We start from the raw sequence: 24675 nt of genomic DNA on the forward strand, positions 1-24675 counted from the left end.
TTGCTCAGACGTCTCAAACTTCTGACCTCAGGTGTTCCACCTGCCTCGGCCTCCCAAAGTGCTGGGATTACAGGGATGAGCCACCGTGCCTGGCCTCATATTTGTGTTTTTAGTAGAGATGGCATTTCACCATGTTGGTCAGGCTGGTCTCAAACTCCTGACCTCACGTAATCCACCCACCTTGGCCTCCCAAAGTGCTGGGATTACAGGTGTGAGCCCCTGCACCCAGCAAAAGTTTACTTCTTTTGCTTGTCTTGAGTCCTTCTTGAAGTGAGAGCTGAGACTCAGTCTTACACTGATAAAGCACATGGTTGTGTTTTTGAACTCCAGGAAGCAGGGGCTGATGGGCTGCGATGGAGGGCTTCAATCTTACCCAAGGGGCTTACTCCCAGATTGGAGTACAGTGGCACAATCTCGGCTCAAAACTGGTGGTTCCTCCACCTCCCTAACCTAATCAAGTCATTTTTTGTCTAGCAAAATTTGCTGTAGGCTTACCTCCATTTGCCAGGCTCACTGCCCCCATTGTCACTGTCTTGCCATTGACATTTTATTTTATGGTCTTCCAGTATCGCTGGACTGTGAAAACACTGCCATCTGTTTTATAACTAGCAAACATATATAAGCTTTCCTTGCTTTGCACTAAGGCTGTTCCCTTTAGGTATTGTCAACAGTTTCAGCACATATAGGAAAGCTATCAGTATTGTTGGGTGGTGAGGTTATTAGATTCTACTCTTAAGTTAAAAATTCACCAGCCACCTGTTCTTCACCTAGAGCTGGGTAGGGGAGAGCCTTCTTTCACTTGCCATTTAAGCAGCTTTTCTAGATAGCCCCTGGTAGCACTGGGACTTGTGTTTTCTTATGTCAGTTTATTCAATGTGAGGTTGGAACCTTGGGGCCAAGTATAACTGGGGAAAGAAGACATAATTGAAGAAAATAGGAAGGGAGGACAGTTGTGATACAAAGAAACTCAGCCAGTGTGGGGGTGGACTTAGTTCTCCTTCAGCTTTGTAAATGATTTGTCTCTCTCATCCCCCAGAAGAACCAGTGAAGACATCCATTCAGGAATCAGAAGCTTTTTTGCCTCAGGTACAGAATAAATGATCTGATTTGGTATAGTATCTCCATAGCTGTGGAGAACCCTGACTTCTTTAAAAATATCTGTCCATTAAGAATTCTTTGTGATAATGGGATGCTAAGAGTGTTGTTCTCCTGAGAACTTCCATACAAGGGAACCCTGAATAACAAAGAGAAAGATGTTTAAGTGGATTGCATTAGTGGACTTTGGAAAATGCAGGAAAATTCCAAAATAGCACCCCTTGTCTCAGCTGAGTGACTGCTGAACATACAAGTCAGCAGTGATACTTCACTGAACTTTGACTTGTTCTGGCTTTTTCTTAAGTTGACACCTCTTTGTAAGCAGAGGCAATCAAAGGCCTCCCTTTGTACTTGGGAAGATACCACTTATATAACTTCAGGTTACTGTGGAGACAGATGACTCATGTTTTCTCTTTTTCAAATTATCTTTATTCCACAAAGCCAATAAAGAAACTGGGATTTTCATTAAAATTAAATAAAAATGAAAATAATGTGTTTGACTTAAGCATATTACCCTAAAAGAGAAAAAATTTGATATTGATGGGAAACATTTGTCGTAATGGGAAATTTCAGGCTGTGTCTGTTGAGTGACTCACCTGCCAAAGGAAATCCTGAAGAAGAGATGGCATATGGGTGGGACCTTATAGAAACAGAGCAGTATCAGGAGTCTTTAGCAATTCTTGCCTTCCTTTCCAGAGCATGCCTGAAGAGAGATACAAGATGAAGAGCAAGCCCCTAGGAATCTGCCTGATAATCGATTGCATTGGCAATGAGACAGGTAGGTGTGGAAGCTGCAGATTAACTGGTTCCCCCACATTGAGATCATGGCACAGGCAAGCTGTATTCATCAGAGTGATCAGCACCAGCTGCCATGACAAATCAGTGCAACAATCTGCTTCAGGCTGGGTGTGGTGGCTCACGCCTGGAATCACAGCACTTTTCAAGACTGGGATGGGAGGATTTCTTGAGGCCAGTTAAACATTAGCTGGTGTGGTGGTGCATAGCTGTGGTCCCAGCTACATGGGAGGCTGAAGCAGGAAGATCACTTGAGCCCAAGGAGATCAAGGCTTCAGTGAGCCAAGATTATGCCATTGCACTCCAGTATGGGTGACAGAGCAAGACTCTGTCTCAAAAAAGAAAAAGAAAAAAGAATATGTGGTTCAACACTATAATAGAGACTTGTTTCTCATTCATGTCACAGGCTAGTGGGGAGCTTTGTTCCATGTGGCCATTCAATGGCTCCATCATCTTCTGAGGTCTTGGAGTTTTCTGTAGAATTCCCTGCATCTGGCTAGCAGATAAGGGAAGAGAGAATGTGTGGAGGATCACATAAGAAATTTTAGGGACCAGGCCTAAAGGTGCATCATTTCCACCCCATTCCATTGGTCAGAACTCAGTCACGTGGCTCCATCTAACTGTAGTGGACGTGGAGAAATTAGCTGTGTGTCAGGAGGAAAATGAAATGGGTTTGAGAAACACGTAACAGTGTCTCTAGCACAAAGACATCATTTATGGTAGTTGGTGAGCTTTAGTCTTGTCTTTTTATTTGGATGCTGTAGAAGGGAGGAGTGCTGGAATCCAGAGGGACATTGATAATAATGGAAGGCATTCTGGCTTCAGATATTATCACATGCCCTATCATTTCACCTAGATAGACTACAAAAGCTTTCCTGGGAACATTAAAGATGTGATAAATGTGTGTTCACTTACAGAGCTCTGGGTATTTCCTGAGCAATGTTTCAGTTCTGCTATCCTTTGCTTTGGTTGTTGGCCTCAGTCTCTTCTATCTGTGCGTCACCATTGCTTCAATCTGAGTTGATTCTTTAGCTCAGTTGTTGTTGGATGTCTGACTCAAACTGAATCACTGGTGATACATCAAAAGAGAATAATAAGAGCCTAGAAAAGTGGAATGACGTTCTATTTAATTATTTAGCTCTTCTTTAAGAGTATCGATCGTTGTATTTCCAGCTTTAGAGCTTCTCAACATTCTCTTAAGATGAGTCAGAACTGTCTTTTAGACTTACTTAAAATGTTACCATGGGGAGTTTTATGGGAAGAGAGGCTATGAGAAAGTCGAATTAGCAAATATAAGACTAAATTTTCTAGGACTTCAGATATAATCCTGCCTGCTCATGTCCTATTTTTGGTTAGATGTGAGAAATGTTGTCTCCTCAGCTGTAGATAAGTGTCCTCTCCTTTTTAGCCATTAGTACTCATATAAGAATGAGAAAATATTTTCTTAATGAGTCACTTCCCGTTTTAAGAGATTATATAACTGTCCTGTACTTCTGGTTTTGGTCAGTTTTGTTTTGTTCATCAGTAGATATTGTACATATATCTGTTTTATGAAGAGAATCATAAAAAAAGCCATGATTTGTGAATTGAAAAACTAAATTTTTTGGCTAAAACTCAGTGTCTGTGCTTGCTTCCCTTGCTGGGTTGTGGGCCTCTTGTGGACAGGGGCTGAATGTATATTCATATTTTTCTGCATTATAGGCGCATAATCAGAGCTGAGAAATGGAATCTGACAGTGTGAGTTTGAATCATGGCTATGCCATGTTCTGGCTTGTGATCTTGGGCAATGTCCCTGGCCTCTTTTTTTTTAATTTAAATTTTATTTTTATTTTTCCTGTAGTGCTGAGTTCTCAGCCTCCTTAAGCCTCAGTTTCTCTTTTGTAAAGTCAGTTAATAACAGGACCGGAGGTAGGGCAGAATGAGTGAGTTTGTACTTAGAAAGGGCTTAGAACAGTGCCTGGCACAGTGTGAGCATGCACTAGATGCCAACTAGTATTATCCTCATTTCCTTGTTTAATTTTAGCTATAAGCAAGACCTCACCATGGCTTTGCGCTTGATACTTAGAGTCTGATCTCAGGCAAGTGAGAGACCAGGCACTGAGGCCCACTCTGTGCCCAAGGGTGAGTGGGTTGCATCCCCATAGGCTGTGGTACACTGGAATGGAGGCCATAACCTGAAAGGGGACAACTTCTTGGATAAACACTCAAGTGGAAAGCTAAGCACAACATTCCTACCAGTCACAGTCTGAATGGGCTTGGCAGAGGAGAATCTAAGTACAAAGGTTGGGGCACGGGAGGGTGGAGACCTGATAAGAGAGAAAGATGGAAGAGGATGGTAGAATTGCAGGCAGAGCCTGGGACATCATGCTTTTGGTCAGGGTGTGAGCAAGTATTAGTCTCGATTGCATTGGTACATCTCTTCCTGCCCCATGGCTGCTAATGTGTCTGTATATGAGCTCCAAGAATCAGAATGGCAGTTCTAGGCAGCAGGTCCCTCCTGGTCAGACATAGTATTTTTAAGTTCAACATCTTGGTGGTGCAGTGCTGGACAAGAGTAGGCCTGGGCCATTACAGGGTACCGGGGATGCTTACTGCTGCCCTTCCCCTGAGAATTAGGGTGATTTGACTCAAGCCCTCCCTGCCTCTGGGAACAAAATCAATAACTGGGCTTGAGGCCACTTATAAACGCCCCTGGGCTCAGCTGGGTAATTAGCAGGTAAGAAACAAGACAGCATGGCTGGGTGTGGTGGCTCATGCCTATAATCACAGCACTTTGGGAGGCCAAGGCGGGTGGATCACAAGGTTAGGCGTTCAAGACCAGCCTGGCCAACATGGTGAAACCCTGTTTCTACTAAAAATACAAAAATTAGCCAGATGTGGTGGCGCGCACCTGTAATCCCAGCTACTCAGAAGGCTGAGTATTGCTTGAACCCGGGAAGCAGTAGTTGCAGTGAGCTGAGCTCATGCCATTGCACTCCAGCTCTGGACAACAGAGCAAGATTTCATCTCAGAAAAAAAAAAAATAGGCCCAGAATCCTGCTTTGGTTGAAAATGGTTGTTATTAGTGTAGCACCCTTCATCTCTTTTCCATCTAATCCATAGTTAGGGGGCTTCTAGAGTAATTATGTGGGTTTCCTCTTTCTAGTTAACTTTGCCACCTGGTTAACATTGAACACTTGGGAATAGTGCAGGAGTCAGATAATAAACAAGCAGATAAGGTTAATTGCCAACCAAAATAAGGGCTCTGAAAGAAACAAACAGGAATGTGATAGGACTAACTTGGGCACAGCTGTGCTCAGAGTACATAATTTATTAAAAATCTACTATGTACCAGGTACTTTGCTAATTGCTTTACATGGATTCTTACTTAATCCTCATAAATAATGCCGTAATATAGGTACTATTCTCCATTAAATTTTTTTGTCATTCTACTTAGAACTAATTTGCTAGGAATGTTCTATTTTTAGGGTGAAGAAGCTAAGCAGTGAACTACACTCCTACCTTCTCTAGTACTGATTGAGCTGGGATTCAAAAGCTGGACTCCAAAGCCTATGCTTTTGACTACTTTGTCTCAATATAATTTCCGTGAAGGTAGGGGAGTTTATCCATCTCTCTTACTATGGGTCTCCAATACCTGGAATAGTACCTGGTACATAGGTGCTCAATAAATATTTGTTGGGTGAATGAATGAAAGAATAAGCTCTCCCAGTGTCAGTGTGTCTATAAAAGCCTTACCTTTTTATCTTTAGAGTTTAGCAGACTCTCTTCTGCCTATCATCCCTTCTATTCTCAAAAAGCCAGATAAAAGCCTTTTAAACCTATAAATGCAAAGAGCCAGGTAAAAGTATGCTCTTTGTATTTATAGATTTATTTTTAACTTTATTTCTTTGTCCAATAAATGTTCAGTGCCTACTATGTGCAAAGTACCATGCTTGGCCCTGTGTGAAGCAAATATTAAGGCAATGAGGTGGAGTCTAGTCTCACAGCTGTGTTATGCATGAAGTAAGGTTATTCTTTGGTAGCTCATTCTTGAAAAGAATCCTTATAGAGGTCAGTAACCTCTTCTTGAGGCAAAGGTAAATGCTGAGGGATTTGGGGGCTCATTATCTCAGTTTGGTAGAATTGAAAATTAAATCTGGCTGGGTGCAATGGCTCAAGCCTGAGATCCCAGCACTTTGGGAGGCTGGGTGGGTGGATCACCTGAGGTCAGTTTAAAACCAGCCTGGCCAACATGGTGAAACCCCATCCCTACTAAAAATACAAAAATCTTAACTGGGTGCAGTGCTGGGTGCCTATAATTCTAGCTACTAGGGAGCCTGAGGCAGGAGAATCACTTGGACCCAAAATCTTGCCACTGCACTCTAGCCTGGGTGACAGAGTAAGACTTTGTCTCAAAAAAAAGAAAAAAGAAAATTAAGTCCTTGGTCTGTCATCTGTGTCAGTGACATAGCAAAGCTAGACCTGTGCTAGGTTCTGGTGGGCCATCTTTAAACACTAGACTTTTTTATCTTGTTAGGAATATAGCAGCAAACATCTCATATCTCTAACAGATGGGCTTTACAGCTTGGCCTAAGGCTCTGGGTTTTTTTTCCCTATGTTTATTTAATTTTTTAAAATTTTCCTTCTAACATGCTGCTGGAAGCTCTGGTTGTTTTTAAGGTCCCTGAATAAAAGATGATGTTTGCAGATTTTAAGAGGAAGTTTTTTTTTTCGGATATGGAGTCTTGCTCTGTCGCCCAGGCTGGAGTGCAATAGCATGACCTCGGCTCACTGCAACCTCCGCCTCCTGGTTCAAGTGATTCTCTGCCTCAGCCTCCTGAGTAGCTGGGATTACAGGGAACCGCCATCATACCTAGCTAATTTTTGTATTTTTGTAGAGATGGGGTTTCACCATGTTGGCCAGGCTGGTCTTGTACTCCTGATCTCAGGTGATCCACCTCCGCCTCCACCTCTGCCTCCCAAAGTGCTGGGATTACAGGCAGGAGCCACTGCACCCAGCCAAGAGGAAGTATTTTTTTTTTTTCTCTCCTGCTCTTTCTGAAAAGCTTGAACATTTTTCTGTACTTTTATTTTTTGAGACAGGGTCTTGCTTTGTCACCCAGAATGGAGCACAATGGTACAATCACGGCTCACTGCAGCCTTCACCTTCCAGGCTCAAGCAATCCTTTCACCTCACCCTCCCAAGTAGCTGGAACTACACACAGGTGCCACCACATCCATCTAATTTTTAAAATATTTTGTAGAGACAAGGTCTCACTATGTTGCCCATGCTGGTCTCAAACTCCTGGGCTCAAGTGATTTTCCTGCCTTGGCCTCTCGAAGCACTGGGATTATGGGCATGAACCACTGCACAATCTTTGTTTTATGTGCATTTATAAGCTTTGCTTCCCTAACAAGATTATAAGCTCCTTGAAAAATTGAAACTACATCATATATTTGATCTGTATTTTCTCATCCAAGTGTTTCTGTAGGCAGTAAGGGGAACTTTGTAAAACAAGAGTTTTCTGATCAAGAAAATTTGAGCAGTGCTGCCTAATCTCTTTCCCTCTTGGAGAATTGCAATGCATATTGGCCTATTAAAGGCTCTGAGAAGTCTTCCTTCAAAGAAACCTATTTTAGCTTTGACCACCTTGCATTTCCCATGCACATTTGACCTCAGAACTCCCTTTTTCCGCTAAGAATGTTTTGCCTATCTTGCATTTTGCTCATGTGCTCTATAGCAATTAACATGGGCTTATTGAAGGTACTCAATAAGTGGTTGCAAATTAACTGGTGAAGTCTTCCCTCATTCTTGTTTATTTGATACATTTATTTATTTATTTATTTGAGACAGAGTTTCTCTCTTGTTACCCAGGCTGGAGTGCAATGGCTCACTGCAACCTCCGCCTCCTGGGTTCAGGCAATTCTCCTGCCTCAGCCTCCTGAGTAGCTGGGATTAAAGGCACGTGCCACCATGTCCAGCTAATTTTTTGTATTTTTAGTAGAGACGGGGTTTCACCATGTTGACCAGGATGGTATCGATCTGTTGACCTCGTGATCCACCCACCTCGGCCTCCCAAAGTGCTGGGATTACAGGCTTGAGCCACCGTGCCCGGCCTTGATACATTTATTTAATGAATCCCTTTTCATAGAAATTATCAAGATACATGTACCCTCATTTAGATCAAAACAAATTCTAAATTAATAGAGTTATGACATTTTACTGTATTTAGGTTTTTTTGGTTTATCTGTGAAGTCCTCAAACCTGTGAGTAGTGCTGACCCTGGCCTTTCATGAACAGCCCTGTACTAACAGGCTAGAAGGAACCCCGCCCCCCTCCCCTCCACCCCCAGAATCATTTCAAGAAGTTCTGAAGAACAGTTGAAATTTACAGAGATCAGTTCGGGTTGGGTGTGGAATTTCCAGGGTGGGTTCTAGAAGGAGAAGTGGTGCTTCTGTAGTTTGTGGAAATTTTATTTTCCAAACCCAGTCCCCAAGTGTTTCTTCCTCTATGTGGAAGGACAAAACAGTTACCGCCATACATAGGACGTGGACTCTGTTTGTTCTGGGTGCATTTTAGTTTAGAATATAGAGACCTCCATCCAGGTCCTAAGAGATAGATTCCATGAGAGAGGCACACCACCATAAGACTGGTGATTTGTACTTAGAAATGGCTGCCTTTATTTCCTTTGAAGTCAATATTTTATATTTGAATAAACACTCAGAGTTTGCAAAGCATCTTTACAGAACTCTCACTGGATCGTCACAGTCACCTTTTTTTTTGAGACAGAGACTCACTGTCTCCCAGGCCGGAGTGCAATGGGTTGATCTTGGCTCCTCCCCTTCCTGGGCTCAAGTGAACATGAGCTTCCTGCCTTAGCTACCCAAGTAGCTGGGACTACAGATGTGCACCACCATGTCCAGCTACTTTTTGTATTTTTGGTAGACACAGGGTTTTGCCATTTTGCCCAGGCTGGTCTTGAATGCCAGAGCTCCACCTGCCTTGGCCTCCCAAAGTGCTGGGATTACAGGTATGAGCCACCGTACCTTGCCCTCACAGTCACCTTTTGAAGAGCCTCCTGCTCAAGAGATCCTCCTGCCTCAGCCTCTGAGTAGCTGTGCACCACCATGCTTTGCTACTTTTTTATTTTTTCTAGAGATGGGGTCTCCCTGTGTTGTCCAGGCTAGTCTCAGACTCTTGAGCTCAAGCCATCCTCCCACCTCAGCCTCCCAAAGGGCTGAGATTATAGGTGTGAGCCACGGTACCTGGCCAAGTATTAGTTTTAGAGATGAATAAACTGGGGCTGACTCAAACTGACTCAAAGTCACACTGTCATTATCTTGCTGTTCTTACTGGCATTTGGGACCTGTGTGGTTTTTGGCTTCAGCTCCAGCTTTAGCCATTTTTCTCCTGTTCTTTTAGGTAAGGATCTTCTGACCCAGACCTCAGATTCCCATTCCCTTCTTAGCTCCTCTGCTGGTATAGCTCAGTCCTCTTCCAAGACCATGCAAGATTCAGACACTAACAGGTGGGGATGGAGGAGCTAGGACTGAAACTCACATCTTGTGATCGAAGGCTGGTTCCTCTTTTGCCCAGCACTACACAGCTGTCTGCTCACGGTCATGTGACAGGGACTTCCCCAGCCAGAACCTTCAGGGAGCACAAATAAAGGAAGGAGCCGGAAAGCACACAACAGCATTTGTTCCGTCCAAGCCTCACATATCAGCATGGGTAGGGAGAAGGTTTCTTTCAAGGACTTTGATAGGGAAGGACATTTATCAGTGAAGAGAGGTTTTGAGGGGAGTGAACCAATCTTGAGATAAGTAAACAAAAGAGCTTTGAGTCTGGTGTTTCCCTGTTTGCTTCTGCCCCCTGGAGGAGCAAATACTCCATGATTAGAGACGTGTGAGTCCTGACAGGAAGTGTTTGGAAAAGAATAGCAGTGATGGAACTGGAGTCTGAGTCCAGGTTCTCTCCTTATTCAGCCTGGATGCAGTTCTGGGTATCAAAGCCTTGCCTGCACCCTCGGCGGAGATGGCTAGGGAACAGTGCGGCCAGGCCTCTTCTACCACAGACATTTTTCTTTTTTTATAAATATACACATTTAAAATTTAATGGTACTCCGAAATTGCTCCTCAAAAAGGCTGTACAAAATTACAGTCCTAATAACAGCTACCTGGAGATCCTATGAAGGCATCTGCCCTCATCATCATCATCATTATTATTATTATTTTTGAAGCAGAGCCCTGCTCTGTCGCCCAGGCTGGAGTGCCATGGCACAATCTTGGCTCACTGCAACCTCCACCTCCCAGGTTCAAGCAGTTCTCCTGTCTCAGCCTCCTGAATAGCTGGGATTACAGGTATGAGCCACCATGCCTGGCTGCCCTCATTATTTAATGGGTTATTTGCAACCTGTTAATCACATCTCCTATTTCTGTGCTAATGCTGCTTATTGATTATAGACTTAGGAATATCAATCAACATCTTCTTTGTATCTCTTTCTTCTTACATGATATAATAATTATTTTATTTTTTGAGATGGAGTCTTGCTCTGTTGCCCAGGCTGGAGTGCGGTGTCACCATCTTGGCTCACTTCAACCTCTGCCTCCTGGATTCAAGCGATTCTCCCACCTTAGCCTCCCAAGTAGCTGGGATTACAGGCACCTACTACCATGCCAGCTAATTTTTATATTTTTAGTAGAGATGGGGTTTCACCATGTTGGCCAGACTGGTCTTGAGCTCCTGACCTCAGGTGATCTGCCCTCCTGGGCCTCCCAAAGTGCTGGGATTACAGATATGAGCTGCTGTGTTCAGCCAATAATTCATTGTTTAATCCTTAGTTGTAGGCCAAGCAAAGGAGAAAGGTAAGAAGCCATTTCCTTTTACTGATAGGAAAGGTTAAAGGACTAACCTAGTGAATTATTTACCTAAAAATGTATACAAATCACTCCACAAATTAATTTAATTATATTAATTAAATTAATGCAGATTCACTTAATAAATTAAGTACTAATTTAGTTATATCTTCGCAGTTACTGATTTAATTATATCCTCACCTGTGGGTGAGGAATTTTGGAGCAGCTTAGTTGGGCTGTTCTGGCCCAGAGTCTAGTGAAGTTGTGATCAGTTGTCAGCAGGCCATCTGAATGCTTGATTGGAATTGGAGGTTCCACTTCACATGACTGGGAAGTTGGTGCTGGCTGTTGGCAGGAAGTCTGTCCTTCATGTGTCTCTCTGAGGGACTGCTTGAGTACTTTCACGGTGTGGTGGTGGGCTTCCCCTAGAGTGAGCCACTCAGAAGAAAGATTGTGAGGTCTGGACTTCAATCAGACTGAAAAAAAAAAGAGAGAGAGAGAGACAGAGAGAGAGAGAGAAAGAAAGAGCCAGGTAGAAGCTGTATCATTTCTGTGATCTAGCTTTGGTAGTGACATATTATCACTTCTGCCACAGTGTATTCATTTCAAATGAGTTACCAAATCTGGTCTACTTACAAGGAGAGGGGAGGTACTCTATCTTTGTAAGGGAGGAGTATCAAAGAGTTTCTGAATGTATTTTAAAACCACCATATCTGGTAGGATTTTAGGCCAACCCAGAAGCCTGGGCCAGAAAGTTCTCCTAGACCCTATGTGAGTATATAGATATGGCTCATAGGCTGAGTGAATTAAATTCAGAGCACTCAAGCCAACTCTCACAGGTCCAGTGGCTCCTTAGTCCAGTTTTTTTTTTAAACCCATGATTGTGTTTCTTTTCCTTTATCTTTCTCCTGTTTTCTTCTAAGAATCCAGAAGAGAAATTGAGTCTTCACTCACTTTTATATTTCATTAGTATTTGGTAAAGTTTGCTGGGCAAGAAGGTTGAAACTACTGAGTGAAGCTGTGAATCTTTGACTTATTTGTAACTATCTATGCTTCATATAATTCCCATTTAGCATAATTGAGAACTTGTAGTAAACAGTTATGTGATGCCTTGAGGTATTTTCCCCCCTCTTGATCTCTTTCTGTGATGCATAAACTAGTATAAGATGGGGCCCCTTTATTCCTTGGTGGAAGTGATACCTGCTATAATTATTATTGTGTTGTTTGGTTTGGGGTGAACACAGAGGTAAACTTTTGGAAGATCACAGCCCAGGAGAGGAATATAGGTTGGTACTCAGTGATGAGACATCGAAACAAATACAGAGAAGTGGACTAATAGTTTGAGTGACATCCTGAATTGGGAGATGCTTGTTTAGTTTCTGGGTTTTTAATTTTAATTTTAATTTTTTCCCTTTTATTTATTTATTTATTTTTAAGACGGGATTTCACCATGTTGGTCAGGCTGGTCTTGAACTCCTGACCTCAGGTGATCCGCCTGCCTTGGCCTCCAAAGTGCTTGGATTATAGGCGTGAGCCACCGCACCTGGCCAGTTTCTGGGTTTTGAATAGAGCAGAATTTCTGCCCAGCAAATGAACTAAAAATTGGAGGCATCCCCCAGATAAGGAACAGAAATAGAACGAGTAGTTCAAACAAATATGGAATTTAAAAATTATTATTATTTTTATTTTTTGTAGAGACAACGTCTCGCTATGTTGCCCGGGCAGGTCTTAAACTCCTGGCCTCAAGGGATCCTCCTGCCTCACCTCCCAAGTAGTTGACACTACAGGCATGAGCCACTGCCCCAGGCCGGATGTGGAATTTCTGAATGGGGAAGAGAAAAAAGTCTCCCTTTGCTATTAGAAAGATATAAATTGATTCAGGATGCTGTGTTTATTCCTCCAATTAAGGCAGACTGAACAGATGAATAAGAACTGGACTTGGTAGGATCTCTAGGGCCATAGAAACTTCTAGACGAGGGAAAAAAAGATTTTAAACAAAGGAACAAGACTAATATTTATTGAGTATCAAGAGCTTTATTTGTATTATTTAATTATCAGAGTAGTGGATGTTATCACTTCCATTTAAAGTAGGAGGTGGGAGGGCTGGGTGCAGTGGCTCAGGACTGGATGTGATAGCTTATACCTGTAATGCCAGCACTTTTAGAGGCTGAGGTGGGAGGATCACTTGAGCCCAGGAGTTCAAGACCAGCCAGGGCAACATGGCAAAACCCCACCTCTATAAAAATTACAAAAATTAACCAGGCATAGTGGTGTGTGCCTGTAGTCTTAGCTACTTGGGAGGTTGAAGTGGGAGGATCGCTTGAGTCCAGGATGTCGAGGCTGCAGTGAGCCATGATTGTAGCACTGTACTCCAGCCTGGGCAACAGAATGAGACCTTGCCTTGAAAAAAACAAACAAAACCTAAAAAATAAAAAAAAAACTAATAAAGTTAGGGAGACCCACTTTCTTAAGGTTGTGCAGCCCAAGGTGTGGTAAGGTCAGCATTAGAAAGCAGGCTTGTCTGACACGAAGTCTGCTCTCTCCACTACCTTACACCGCTTCTCGAGGCAAAGTCAATCCAAGGTTCTAGACTAGTCTATACCTGTGGCTGGTTGTGGTGGTGGCTGGCATCAGGCAGGGACAGTGGTATAGCAGGGCAGAGACCATATTTAGGTACCTAAAGTCTTATCTTTCATGTTTCAGGTGATTTTGTTCCAACTGCCTAGGACTCAGGCCCATCTAAATATGACAAAAGCCGAAGCTTTTCCTAATGGAGATTAGACCATGACTAGGATTCCTTCCCAGTTCCTCTTGAGCTCTCCTCACTCCAGTGTTCTTTTCCATGTTTGTTTTTTGTTTCCCCCAGAGCTTCTTCGAGATACCTTCACTTCCCTGGGCTATGAAGTTCAGAAATCCTTGCATCTCACTATGGATGGTATATTACAGGTTCTTCAACGAGTTGCCTGTATGCCCCAACACCAAGACTACGACAGCTTTGTGTGTGTCCTGGTGAGCCGAGGAGGCTCCCAGACTGTGTATGGTGTGGATCAGACTCACCCAGGGCTCCCCCTGCATCACATCAGGAGGATGTTTATGGGAGATTTATGCCCTTATCTAGTAGGGAAGCCAAAGGTGTTTTTTATTCAGAACTATATGGTGTCAGAGGGCCAGCTGGAGGACAGCAGCCTCCTGGAGGTGGATGGGCCAGCGATGAAGAATGTGGAATCCAAGTCTCAGCAGCGAGGGCCGTGCACAGTTCACCGAGAAGCTGACTTCTTCTGGAGCCTTTGCACTGCAGATGTGTCCCTGCTGGAAGAGTCCTGTGGCTCACCGTCCCTGTACCTGCAGTGCCTCTCCCAGAAACTGAGACAAGAAAGGTGAGCCCCCAAGAGGTGGTCAGTCCTGGACCACCTGCTTATTTTTGTGCCACCAAGAAGGGAATTACCACTGTGCTACGTTTGCTGCCCTTCTCTTCAGGGAGGAAAAGAGATTTTCCCTCCTGCATTAGGGTTGCCCTAGGACTACAATATAGACCTGGCATGATTTATAAACACTTTGTGTTAGTTAGCTTGTAGTTTCAATACTTTCCTTCAAAATTAATAAATTTCCAGCCCAGGCAACTGAGAACTTGCTCTATAAAAAATTTAAAAATTAGCTGGATGTGGTGGCATGCGCTTGTAGTCCCAACTGCTTGGGAGTCTAAGGTAGAAGAATCACCTGAGCCTAGGAAGCCCAGGAATTTGAGGCTGCAGTGAGTCAGGATTACACTGCTACACTGCAGCCTGGGCAACAGAGGGAGACCTTGTCTCCAATAAATAAATCAATATATGAATAAAACAAATTTTTAGGCTCGGGGTGATGGTTCATACCTGTAATTCCAGCTACTCAGGAGGCTGAGGCAGGGGAATTGCTTGAACCAGGGAGGTGGAGGTTGAAGTGAGCTAAGATTGCGCCTCTGCACTTCAGCCTGGGCAACAGAGCAAGACTCCATCTCAAAAAAAAAAAAAAAAGAACAAATTTTTATTTTTAATTTATCTTATTTTTGAGACAGAGTTTCACTCTTGTTGCCCAGCCTGGAGTGCAGTTGCCTAGTCTTGGCTCACTGCAACCTCTGTCTCCTGGGTTTCAAGTGATTCTCCTGCCTCAGCCTCCAGAGTAGCTGGGATTACAGGCGCCTGCCATCACACCTGGCTAAATTTCTGTATTTTTAGTAGAGACAGGGTTTCACCATGTTGACCAGGCTGGTCTGGAACATCTGGCCTCAAGTGATCCATGCACCTTGGCGTCCCAAAGTGCTGAGATTACAGGTGTGAGCCACTGTGCCCAGACTTATTTTTAATATTTTTATTAAAGCAATGTATAGCATTTATAGAAAAATCCTAAAATATACCTAGGTGCTAAAAGTAGAATGTCATAAGTAGTTGTAAGCTTACTGAAACTAATTTCTATTAATCAAATCTTGATGTATTGCCTTCCAGATCTTTTTTACTTGATAGCCACACAACCACATATAGAAGTATGTCTTTTTTGTTTGTTAGTTTGTTTTTGAGATGGAGTCTCGCTCTGTTGCCCAGGCTGGAGTGCAGTGGTGTGATCGTGACTCACTGCAACCTCTGTCTCCGGGGTTCAAGTGATTCTTCTGCCTCAGCCTCCTGAGTAGCTGGGATTACAGGTGTACGCCACCATGCCCAGCTAATTTTCTTTTTTCATATTTTTAGTAGAGACGGGGTTTCACCATGTTTGTCAGGCTGATCTCAAACTCCTGACCTTGTGATCCGCTTGCCTCAGCCTCCCAAAGTGTTGGGATTACAGGCATCAGCCACCGTGCCCAGCTCATTTGTTTTTTTTGAGATGAAGTCTTGCTCTGTTGCCCAGGCTGGAGTGCAGTGGCACATCTTGGCTCATTGCAACTTCTATCTCCTGGGTCAAGCAATTTTCTTGCCTCGGCCTCCTGAATAGCTGGGACTATAGGCATGTACCTCCATGCTCCTAATTTTTGCATTTTTAGTAGAGATAGGGTTTCACCATGTTGGCCAGCCTGGTCTCGAACTCCTGACCTCAAGTGATCCTCCTGCCTCCCAAAATGTTGGGATTACAGGTGTGAGCCACCATGCCCAGCCCAGAAGTATGTTTGCAAGCCCAGATGGAATCATAATCTATTATTTCTTTTTTTTGAATTAAAATAATATTAATACAGTTCAAATCAGCATGTCTGGCTCATTTCAGCTCCTTTATTGCCAAACCAGGAGACAAGGACTGCTTTAGTTTCTCTGCCTTCTCTTTCTCTGTGATGACCAAGGTATAGCTACATCGAACTTTAAAGTTCACATTATCCTTGTTTTTCTTGATCTTGACAAATGTGACATGCTTTCACCTGGCTGTGAGCAGAAAGTCCTTGATTTCCTGTTTTTCAAGGCATGGCGGTGAGGCACACAGGGAGAGGGCAAGGACCAGTACCCCTCTAGCCTGTGTATCGCCTGAAACTCGCAGCCTACCACTACTTTATAACTTGCTTTTAGTTTGTTTAACAGATTACAAACATTTTTGCATGTCAGTAGTCACATTTCTACAGCATCAGTTTAATGTCTGCACAACAGCCCATTGTAAGGCTATAGCTTAATTTACTTGACCAATCTTCAGTTGTTGGATAGTGTTTGCTTTCCTACAAAGTAAGTATTAAACATCCTTGCAGCTTAGTATTTGTTCTTATCCTTAATTGTTTTCATGCAGGACAATTCCTGGAAGTGAAATTACTGAGTCAAAGGACATGCATTTTTCAAGCCTTGGAGGTATCTTACCAGATGTCCTGTAGGATTGTCATACCAGCTTAATGGGAGAGTAGCTGTGTCCCTGAATTCTCCCTCACTGCATGTTCTTATATTTCCCTAAGTTTTGACAATTTGATAGGTGAAAAATGGTATCTGACTATTCAGGTCTGGAAGACTTTGTTATATAAACATTTTTAAAATGTTTATTGGCAAGAATACTTTTCTAAGAGAAACATCAGTGTCCTGGTATCCATTTAAGCTGAATGAAGCCACAGTGTACCTCAAGTATAAGATTAACTAGCTTTTTTCAGTTGTACCCTAATTACAGTTTAGAATGATATTTCTGAGCCACCTGTCAAATGCATTCTGGGCTGTACCTCTGCATACCCCAGGAATAAATCTCATGGCCTTTACCTGGTCTCCTTAGTGGTGGCCTGGCAGGAAGCACGGGTTAGAGCAGGAGCCACTCAGCCTTCCAAGATAGATACTCCATGGACCAGTGGTATTACTGGCCTTTTGAGCCCTCTTTATTTGCATAGGTGATCCACATGGGTTATCATATGGCTGGTATATTCCCAGAATGAAACTTGGCTGCCCCTTGAGGGAGGAGGATGGTGGCCACCAGGCCAGAGCACTGTAAGTTAGTTTGGATCATTCATTAAGCAGCTTGTGGTGCCTTTAGAAAGGAACAGTTTCAAAGAACTTTCACATCTTTTGGCTCATTTCACCCTAACGACAATCTGTCTTCTCTTTGATATTTGCATGGCATTAAGTTTTGCCTTTCTTGTTTCCTCCAGAAAACGTCCACTCCTGGATCTCCACATTGAACTCAATAGCCACATGTATGATTGGAACAGCAGAGTTTCTGCTAAGGAGAAATACGATGTCTGGCTGCAGCACACTCTGAGAAAGAAACTTATCCTCTCTTACACATAAGAGACCAAAAGGCCATGCACAGTGGCTCTTGCTTGCAATCCTGGCGCTTTGGGAGGCCAAGGAGGGCAGATCGCTTGAGGTCAGGAGTTCAAGATCAGCCTGGCCAACATGGCAAAACGCTGTCTCTAATAAAAATACAAAAATTAGCTGGGTGTGATGGGTACCTGTAATCCAAGTTACTTGGTAGGCTGAGACAGAGGATCTTTTGAACCCAGGAGTTCAGGATCATAGATTATGATTGTGCCTATGAATAACCGCTGCATACCAACCTGGGCAATATAGCAAGACCCCATCTCTTAAAAAAAAAAAGGACAGGAACTATTTTAGTCCATGTATTAGTCAGGTTTCTCTAGAGGAGCAGAACTAATAGGATAGATGTATACATAAAGGGGAGTTTATTAAGGAGTGCTGACTCACACAAACACAAGGTAAAGGCCCACAAAAGGCCATCTGCAAGCAAGGAAGCCAGTCTAAGTCCCAAAGCTGAAGAACTTGGAGTCCAATGTTTGAGGGCCGGAAGCGTTCAGCACAAGAGAAAGATGGAGGCCAGAAGACTAAGCCAGTTTAGTCTTTCTATGTTCTTCTGCCTGTGCGTACCCAGATTGAGGATGTCTGCCTTTCCCAGTCCACTGACTCAAATGTTAATTTTCTTTGCCAACATTTTCACAGACACACCCAGGAACAGTACTTTGCATCCTTCTATCCAATCATGTTGATACTCAGTATTAACCATCACAGTCCATCTGGGCAATTATACCAAATTACCTTAGACTGGGTGACTTAAACAGCAGTTATTTTTCACAGTTGTGGAGGCTGGGATATACAACATCTAGGTGGTAGCAGATCTGGTGTCTGGTAAGGCATGCTTCCAGGTCTTCTCGGATGTTGGTCTTTTCATGTCCTCACATGGCAGAAAAAGACAGAGGAAGCAGGCTCTCGTGTATCTTTTTTTTTTTTTTTTTTTTTTTGAGACAGAGTTTTGCCCTTGTTGCCCAGGCTGGAGTGCAATGGCGGATTTTGGCTCCCTGCAACCCCTGCCTCCCTGGTTGAAGCGATTCTCCTGCCTCAGCTTCCCAATGTGTATCTTCTTTAAGGGAACTAATCTCATTCATGAGGGCTGTACCCACAAGACCTAATTACCTCCCAAAGGCCCCACCTTCTGATACTGTCACATTGGGGAAAATGTTCCCCTTTTGAATTTTGAGGGGACACAAACATTCAGTCTGTATTCATTTAATGGCCTTATGATTTAGAGGTTACTTGTTCTTTCACCTTGACCTCAAGTCGCATTTAACAGCTAATCAAGTATATCTTTCTCCGATTAGATAGTGTGACCTAAAAGGGGACCGTTGTTTAAAATATCATTAGAATTGACCTGCGCCACTGCCTGCAGCGCGCAGAGCCGGAGCCCGAGCCCAAGCCGCGCCGGGCCCCACGTTGTGCCCCTGGGCCTCAGCGGCAGGTAGGCGATGCTCCAGCGGCCTGACTAGCCATGGAGGCCGAGGCAGGCGGCCTGGAGGAGCTGACCGACGAGAAGATGGCAACACTGGGCAAGGAAGAGCGGCGGGAGGAGGCGATGCGCCTTGCGGCACTGGTGCAGTGCGACCGCCTCATGGAGGAGGTGAATTGGCAGCTGCAGGGCCACCTGGACGAGATCTGTCAGCTCAGGCAGCTCAATCGGCGCCTGCTGGCAGAGAACCGTGAGCTGCACGACCTCTGCCGCTTTGTGGACTGAAGCGCCAGCGCGGGCGGCACACGGCTCACCAGTAGAAGCTCTTCAGGACCCAAGCATCCCAGACCGTGTGGGAGGACCTGGGCAGTGTAGCAGAATACCACTTTTTAAACGATTTTTTTTTTAATGGCAGGAATGGCCTTTATTGGCTGCAGCGGTAAGTGGAAGAGGGGATACTGCGTCTACAGATTTGCTCACGATCCAAAAGCTTAAATGATTTTTTAAAATTATTTATTTATTTTTATATTTCTTGAAGTTAGTTTTAACTGATGTGTATCTGTATGTGTATTTGTGTGTAGTTTGTCATGATTATGCAACAGAGGCTGAAAAGTTGAAAGAGACAGTTTTCAGGAACAACAAGCAACTATTCCCACTTTCCAAGTTATTTTGAGGCCGTGGTGGCTCACACCTATAATCTGAGTACTTTGGGAGGCTGAAGCCGACGGATCACTTGAGCCCAGGAGTCTGAGACCAGCCTGGGCAATATAGCAAGGCTCCATCTCTATAAAAAAGTAAAAAAATTAGCTGGTTGTGGTGGCTTAGTCCTATAGTCCCAGCTACTTGGGAGGCTAAAGTGGGAGGATCCCCTAAGCCCAGAGAGGTTGAGGTTGAGCTGTGATCACACCACTGTACTTCAGCATGGGAGACAGAGTGAGAACCTGTCTCAGAATAAATAAATAAATAAAACCACCAGCACCACGGACAACAACAAAAAGTTATTTTGCACTTTTTTTCAGCACAGGACTCCTGAGGGTATCTTTGCATTTAATATTGCATAGGGGTGCCAGTGGGAAGTAATGTGTATGCTTGACCTCATAAAACTGAAATTCAACGTCCCTTTATGTGAGAAAAATATCTCAAAATAATAACCATTTATGATAAACCCACAGCTAATATCATACTGAATGGGCAAAAGCAGGAAGCATTCCCCTTGAAAACTGGTACAAAACAAGGGTGCCCCATCTGACTACTCTTATTCAACATTGTATTGGAAGTTTAGGCCAGGGCAATCAGGCAAGAGAAAGAAATAAAGGATATTCGAATAGCAAGAGAGGAAGTAAAACTGTCTGTTTGCAGAAAGCCCCATTGTTTCCAAAAAGCTCCTTAAGCTGATAAGCAACTTGCAGCAAAGTCTCCGGATACAAAATCAGTGTGCAAAAATCACAAGCATTCCTGTAACCAGCAATAGACGAACAGAGAGCCAAATCATGAATGAACTTCCATTCACATTTGCTACAAAGAAAATAAAATACCTAGGATCACAGCTAGCAAGAGAAGTGAAGGACCTCTTCAAGGAGAGCTACAAACTACTGCTCAAGGAAATAAGAAAGGACACAAACAAATGAAAAAACAGTCCATGCTCGTGGATAGGAAGAATCAATATTGTGAAAATGGCCATACTACCCAAAGTAATTTATGGATTCAATACTATTCCCATTAAACTACCATTGACATTCTTCACAGAATTAGAAAAATGCTACTTTAAAATTCAAATTGAACCAAAAAGCCCATATAACCAAGACAATCCAAGACAATAATAAACAAAAAGAACAAAGCTGAAAGAATCACACTACCCAACTTCAAACTATACTGCAAGGCTACAGTAACCAAAACAGCAATGAACTTGAACGAAAACAGACATATAGACCAATGGAACAGAATAGAGACCACAGAAAGAAGACCACACATCTATAGCTATCTGATCTTCTACAAAGCTGCCAAAAACAAGCAGTGGGGAAAACATTCCCTATTTAATAAATGGTTCTGGGAAAACTGGCTAGCCATATGCAGAAAACTGAAACTGGACTCCTTCCTTACACCTTATACAAAAATTAACTCAAGATTAAAGACTTAATGTAAGACCTAAAGCTATAAAAACCCTAGAAGAAAATCTAGTTAATACCATTCAAGACATAGACAAGGGCAAAGATTTCATGACAAAAACATCAAAAGCAATTGCAACAAAACCAAAAATTACAAATGGGATCTAATTAAAGAGCTTCTGCACAGCAAAAGAAGCTATCATCAGAGTGAACAGAAAACCTACAGAATGCAAGAAAATTTCTGCAATCTATCCATCTGATAAAGGTCTAGTATCCAGAAACTACAAGGAACTTAAATAGACATTAAAAAAAAAAACATCAAAAAGTGGGCAAAGGAGATGAACAGACACTTCTCAAAAGAAGCCATTTATGTGGCCAACAAACATGAAAAAAAGCTCAACATCACTGATAATTAGAGAAATGCAAATCAAAATTACAATGAGATACCATCTCATGCTGGTCAGAATGGTGATTATTAAAAAGTCAAAAAAAACAGGTGCTGGGGAGGATGTGGAGAAATAGGAACACTTTTACCTTGGTGGTGGGAATGTAAATTAGTTTAACTATTGTTGAAGACAGTGTGGCCATTCTTCAAAGATCTAGAACTAAAAATACCATTTGTCCCAGCAATCCCATTACTGGGTATATACCCAAAGGAATATAAACTATTTTATTATAAAGATACATGCACATGTATGTTCACTGCAGCACTCCTCACAATGGCAAATGCCCATCAATGATAGACTGGATAAAGAAAATGTTGTACCTATGCACCATGGAATAATATGCAGCCATAAAAAGGAATGGGATCAGGTCTAGCATGGTGGCTTATGCCTGTAATCCCAGCACTTTGGGAGGCCGAGGCAGGCGGATCATCTGAGGTTGGGAGTTTGAGACCAGCCTGACCAGCATGGCAAAAGCCTGTCTCTACTAAAAATCCAAAATTAGCTGGGTGTGGTGGCGCATGCCTGTAATCCCAGCTACTCAGGAGGCTGAGGCAGGAGAAATTGCTTAAACGAAGAGGAGGCAGAGGTTGCTGTGAGCTGAGATCATGCCATTGTACTCTAGCCTGGACAAGAGTGAAACTCTGTCAAAAGACAAAAAAAGAAATTAGGTTATGTCCGTTGCAGGGACATGGATGAAGCTGGAAGCCATTATCCTCTGTAAACTAATACAGGAACAGAAAACCAACACTACATGTTCTCATTTGTAAGCAGAAGCTAAACAATAAGAACACATGGTCACAAGGATGAGATCAACACACACTGGGGCCTTTTGTAGGGGTGGTGGGAGGGAGAGCATCAGGATAAACAGCTAATGCATGCAGGGTTTAATACCTAAGCGATGGGCTGATAGGTGCAGCAAACCACCATGGCACATGTTTACCTATGTAACAAACCTGCACGTCCTGCACTTGTATCCAGAGCTTAAAATTAAAATAAAACAAAATAAGTTAAATCTTAGATAATAAGAAAAAAAAGATTCTTCAGTGCGTACACAATAAAATTGCAGTTCAAACATTCAGAGTCTTTAACTGTCTAGTCGGTATCTTCATTTTCAGCCTCCCCACTCCAAACACTGTAAGCGCAGCCAAATTGAACAGCTCACAGCTCCAACCTCTGGATCTTTGGTCTTGGAGATTGTATATTTATGGTCCATCTGGAATCCCGCCATATCACCCTACCCCACATCTTCATATCTCTAAAATATAACCGTACTTCAAGGCCAGCTCAAATACTATCTCCTTCTGTCCTCCATGAAGTCAGTTATCTCTTCCATTGGAATTATCACCCCCTCTCCCGAACAGTACTATTTCATGTGAATCTCCTCCAAGGCTTCTTTTGATTTTATATCTCACGCTGCAATTCTTGGAGAGTATGTTGTTTGAGTGCAGAATTCTCAACAGTTTTATCTTTATATCTCTCCTAGGTGTTTTACCTGACTCAGAGCCTGGCACACAAATATATATTGAATGAATTAGTGATGCAATGAAAAGAGAAATGATGCGTCTCTTAAATTTAACTTTTATAAAATATTTTGATATATTCATGACCTTACTTTAGCAAGCAATGTACTGAACATAATTTACACTTGTTGATATAGTTTTTATATTGTGAAGTGTAAGTAGTTTGTGGCATGGGATTGTGACATATCCTAGGTTTCCTTGTCTTTTTATTTTTTATTGAAATGTAATTTATATGCCATAAAATTTGCCCTTTTAAAGTATGTGATGCAGTGGATTTTAGTATATTCACAGAATTGTGCAATCATCACCACTGTCTAATTCCAGAACATTTCCATCTACCTAAAAAGAAACTCCATACCAATTAGCTGCCACTCTAATCCTCCTCTTCCCCCAGTCTCCAGAAACAAGTAATTCATTTTCTGTCTCTATGATTTGTCTCTTCTGGATATTTTATAAAAATAAACATATGGACTTTTGTGTCTGACTTCCTTCATTTAGCAGGTTTTCAAGGTTCATCTATGCTGTAGAATGTACCAATACTTCATTCCATTTTATAGCTGAGTAATATTCTATTGTGTGGATATACCACATTTTATTTTATTCATCAGTTGATGGAAATTTAGATTGTTTCCACTTTTTTTCTATTATGCATGATGCTATGAATATTTGCATATGAGTTTTTATATGGATGTATGTTTTCATTTCTTCTGGGCATATACCTTAGAAGTGAGAATGTTCGCCATATAGTAACTCTGTGTTTAGCCTTTTGAAGAACTGCCAAACTGCTTTTCAAAGTAGTGGCACCATTTTATATTCCCACCAGCAGTAGGTTTTTTTTTTTGAGATGGAGTCTCACTCTGTCACCCAGAGTGTAGTGCAGTGGCATGATTTTAACTCACTGCAACCTCCGCCTTCCGTGTTCAAGTGACTCTACTGCCTCAGCCTCCATAGTAGCTGGGATTACACGCGCCTGCCACCATGCTTAGCTAATTTTTGTATTTTTAGTAGAGATGGTTTCACCATGTTGGCCAGTCGGGTCTCAAACTCCTGACCTCAGGTGATTTGCTGTCTCAGCCTCCCAAAATGCTGGAATTACAGGCATGAGCTACTGTGCCCAGCATCAAATTCCCATTTTAAGATGTGGTTGTCTTTTTTTTTTTTTTCTGAGATGGAGTCTCCCTCTGTTGCCCAGCCTGGAGTGCAGTGGTGTGATCTCAGCTCACTGCATCCTCAGTCTCCTGGGTTCAAATGATTCTCCTACCTTAGCCTCCCAAGTAACTGGGATTACAGGCATGTGACATCGTGTCTGGCTAATTTTTGTATTTTTAGTAGAGACAGGCTTTTGCCATGTTGGCCAGGCTGGTCTTGAACTCCTGACCTCAGGTGATCTGCCTGCCTCGGACTCCCAAAATGCTGGGATTACAGGCATGAGCCACTGCACCCGATGGGTTATTTGACTTTTTATTGTTGAGTTGTAAGCATTCTTTTTCTTTTCTTTTTTTTTTTTTTTTTTTTTGAGATGGTGTTTCGCTGTCATTACCCAGACTGGAGTGCAATGGCACAATCTTGGCTCACCACAACCTCCGCCTTCTGGGTTCAAGCAATTCTCCTGCCTCAGCCTCCCTAGTAGCTGGGACTACGGGCGTGCACCACCATGCCCAGCTAATTTTTGTATTTTTAGTAGAGACGGGGGTTTCACCTTGTTGACCAGGATGGTCTCGATCT

At 42.8% G+C, this 24675-nt stretch overlaps 2 protein-coding genes across 16 annotated transcripts in view; both read left to right on the forward strand.

Annotated features, from left to right (window-relative positions):
- CFLAR (CASP8 and FADD like apoptosis regulator) overlaps window positions 1–23427 on the forward strand; it is a 46963-nt gene extending 23536 nt beyond the window's left edge. For all 15 annotated transcript variants that reach the window (XM_054257778.2, XM_078328130.1, XM_008999198.5 and 12 more), the window contains 4 exons: window positions 1037–1086; window positions 1792–1873; window positions 13592–14102; window positions 17291–23427. In XM_054257778.2, coding sequence (XP_054113753.1) covers window positions 1037–1086; window positions 1792–1873; window positions 13592–14102; window positions 17291–17429 — 782 coding nt within the window. In that variant the 3' untranslated portion in view covers window positions 17430–23427. The remainder of the gene's footprint in view (window positions 1–1036; window positions 1087–1791; window positions 1874–13591; window positions 14103–17290) is intronic.
- LOC128932408 (coiled-coil domain-containing protein 85B-like) lies at window positions 18922–19164 on the forward strand. The gene has a single exon (XM_078328135.1). The coding sequence runs from the start codon at window positions 18922–18924 to the stop codon at window positions 19162–19164; it is 243 nt and encodes an 80-aa protein (XP_078184261.1).
- Window positions 23428–24675: the final 1248 nt, after the last annotated feature.

The sequence above is a fragment of the Callithrix jacchus genome, chromosome 6 (assembly GCF_049354715.1).
Source record: "Callithrix jacchus isolate 240 chromosome 6, calJac240_pri, whole genome shotgun sequence".
In the NCBI taxonomy this organism is placed as follows: domain Eukaryota; kingdom Metazoa; phylum Chordata; class Mammalia; order Primates; family Cebidae; genus Callithrix; species Callithrix jacchus.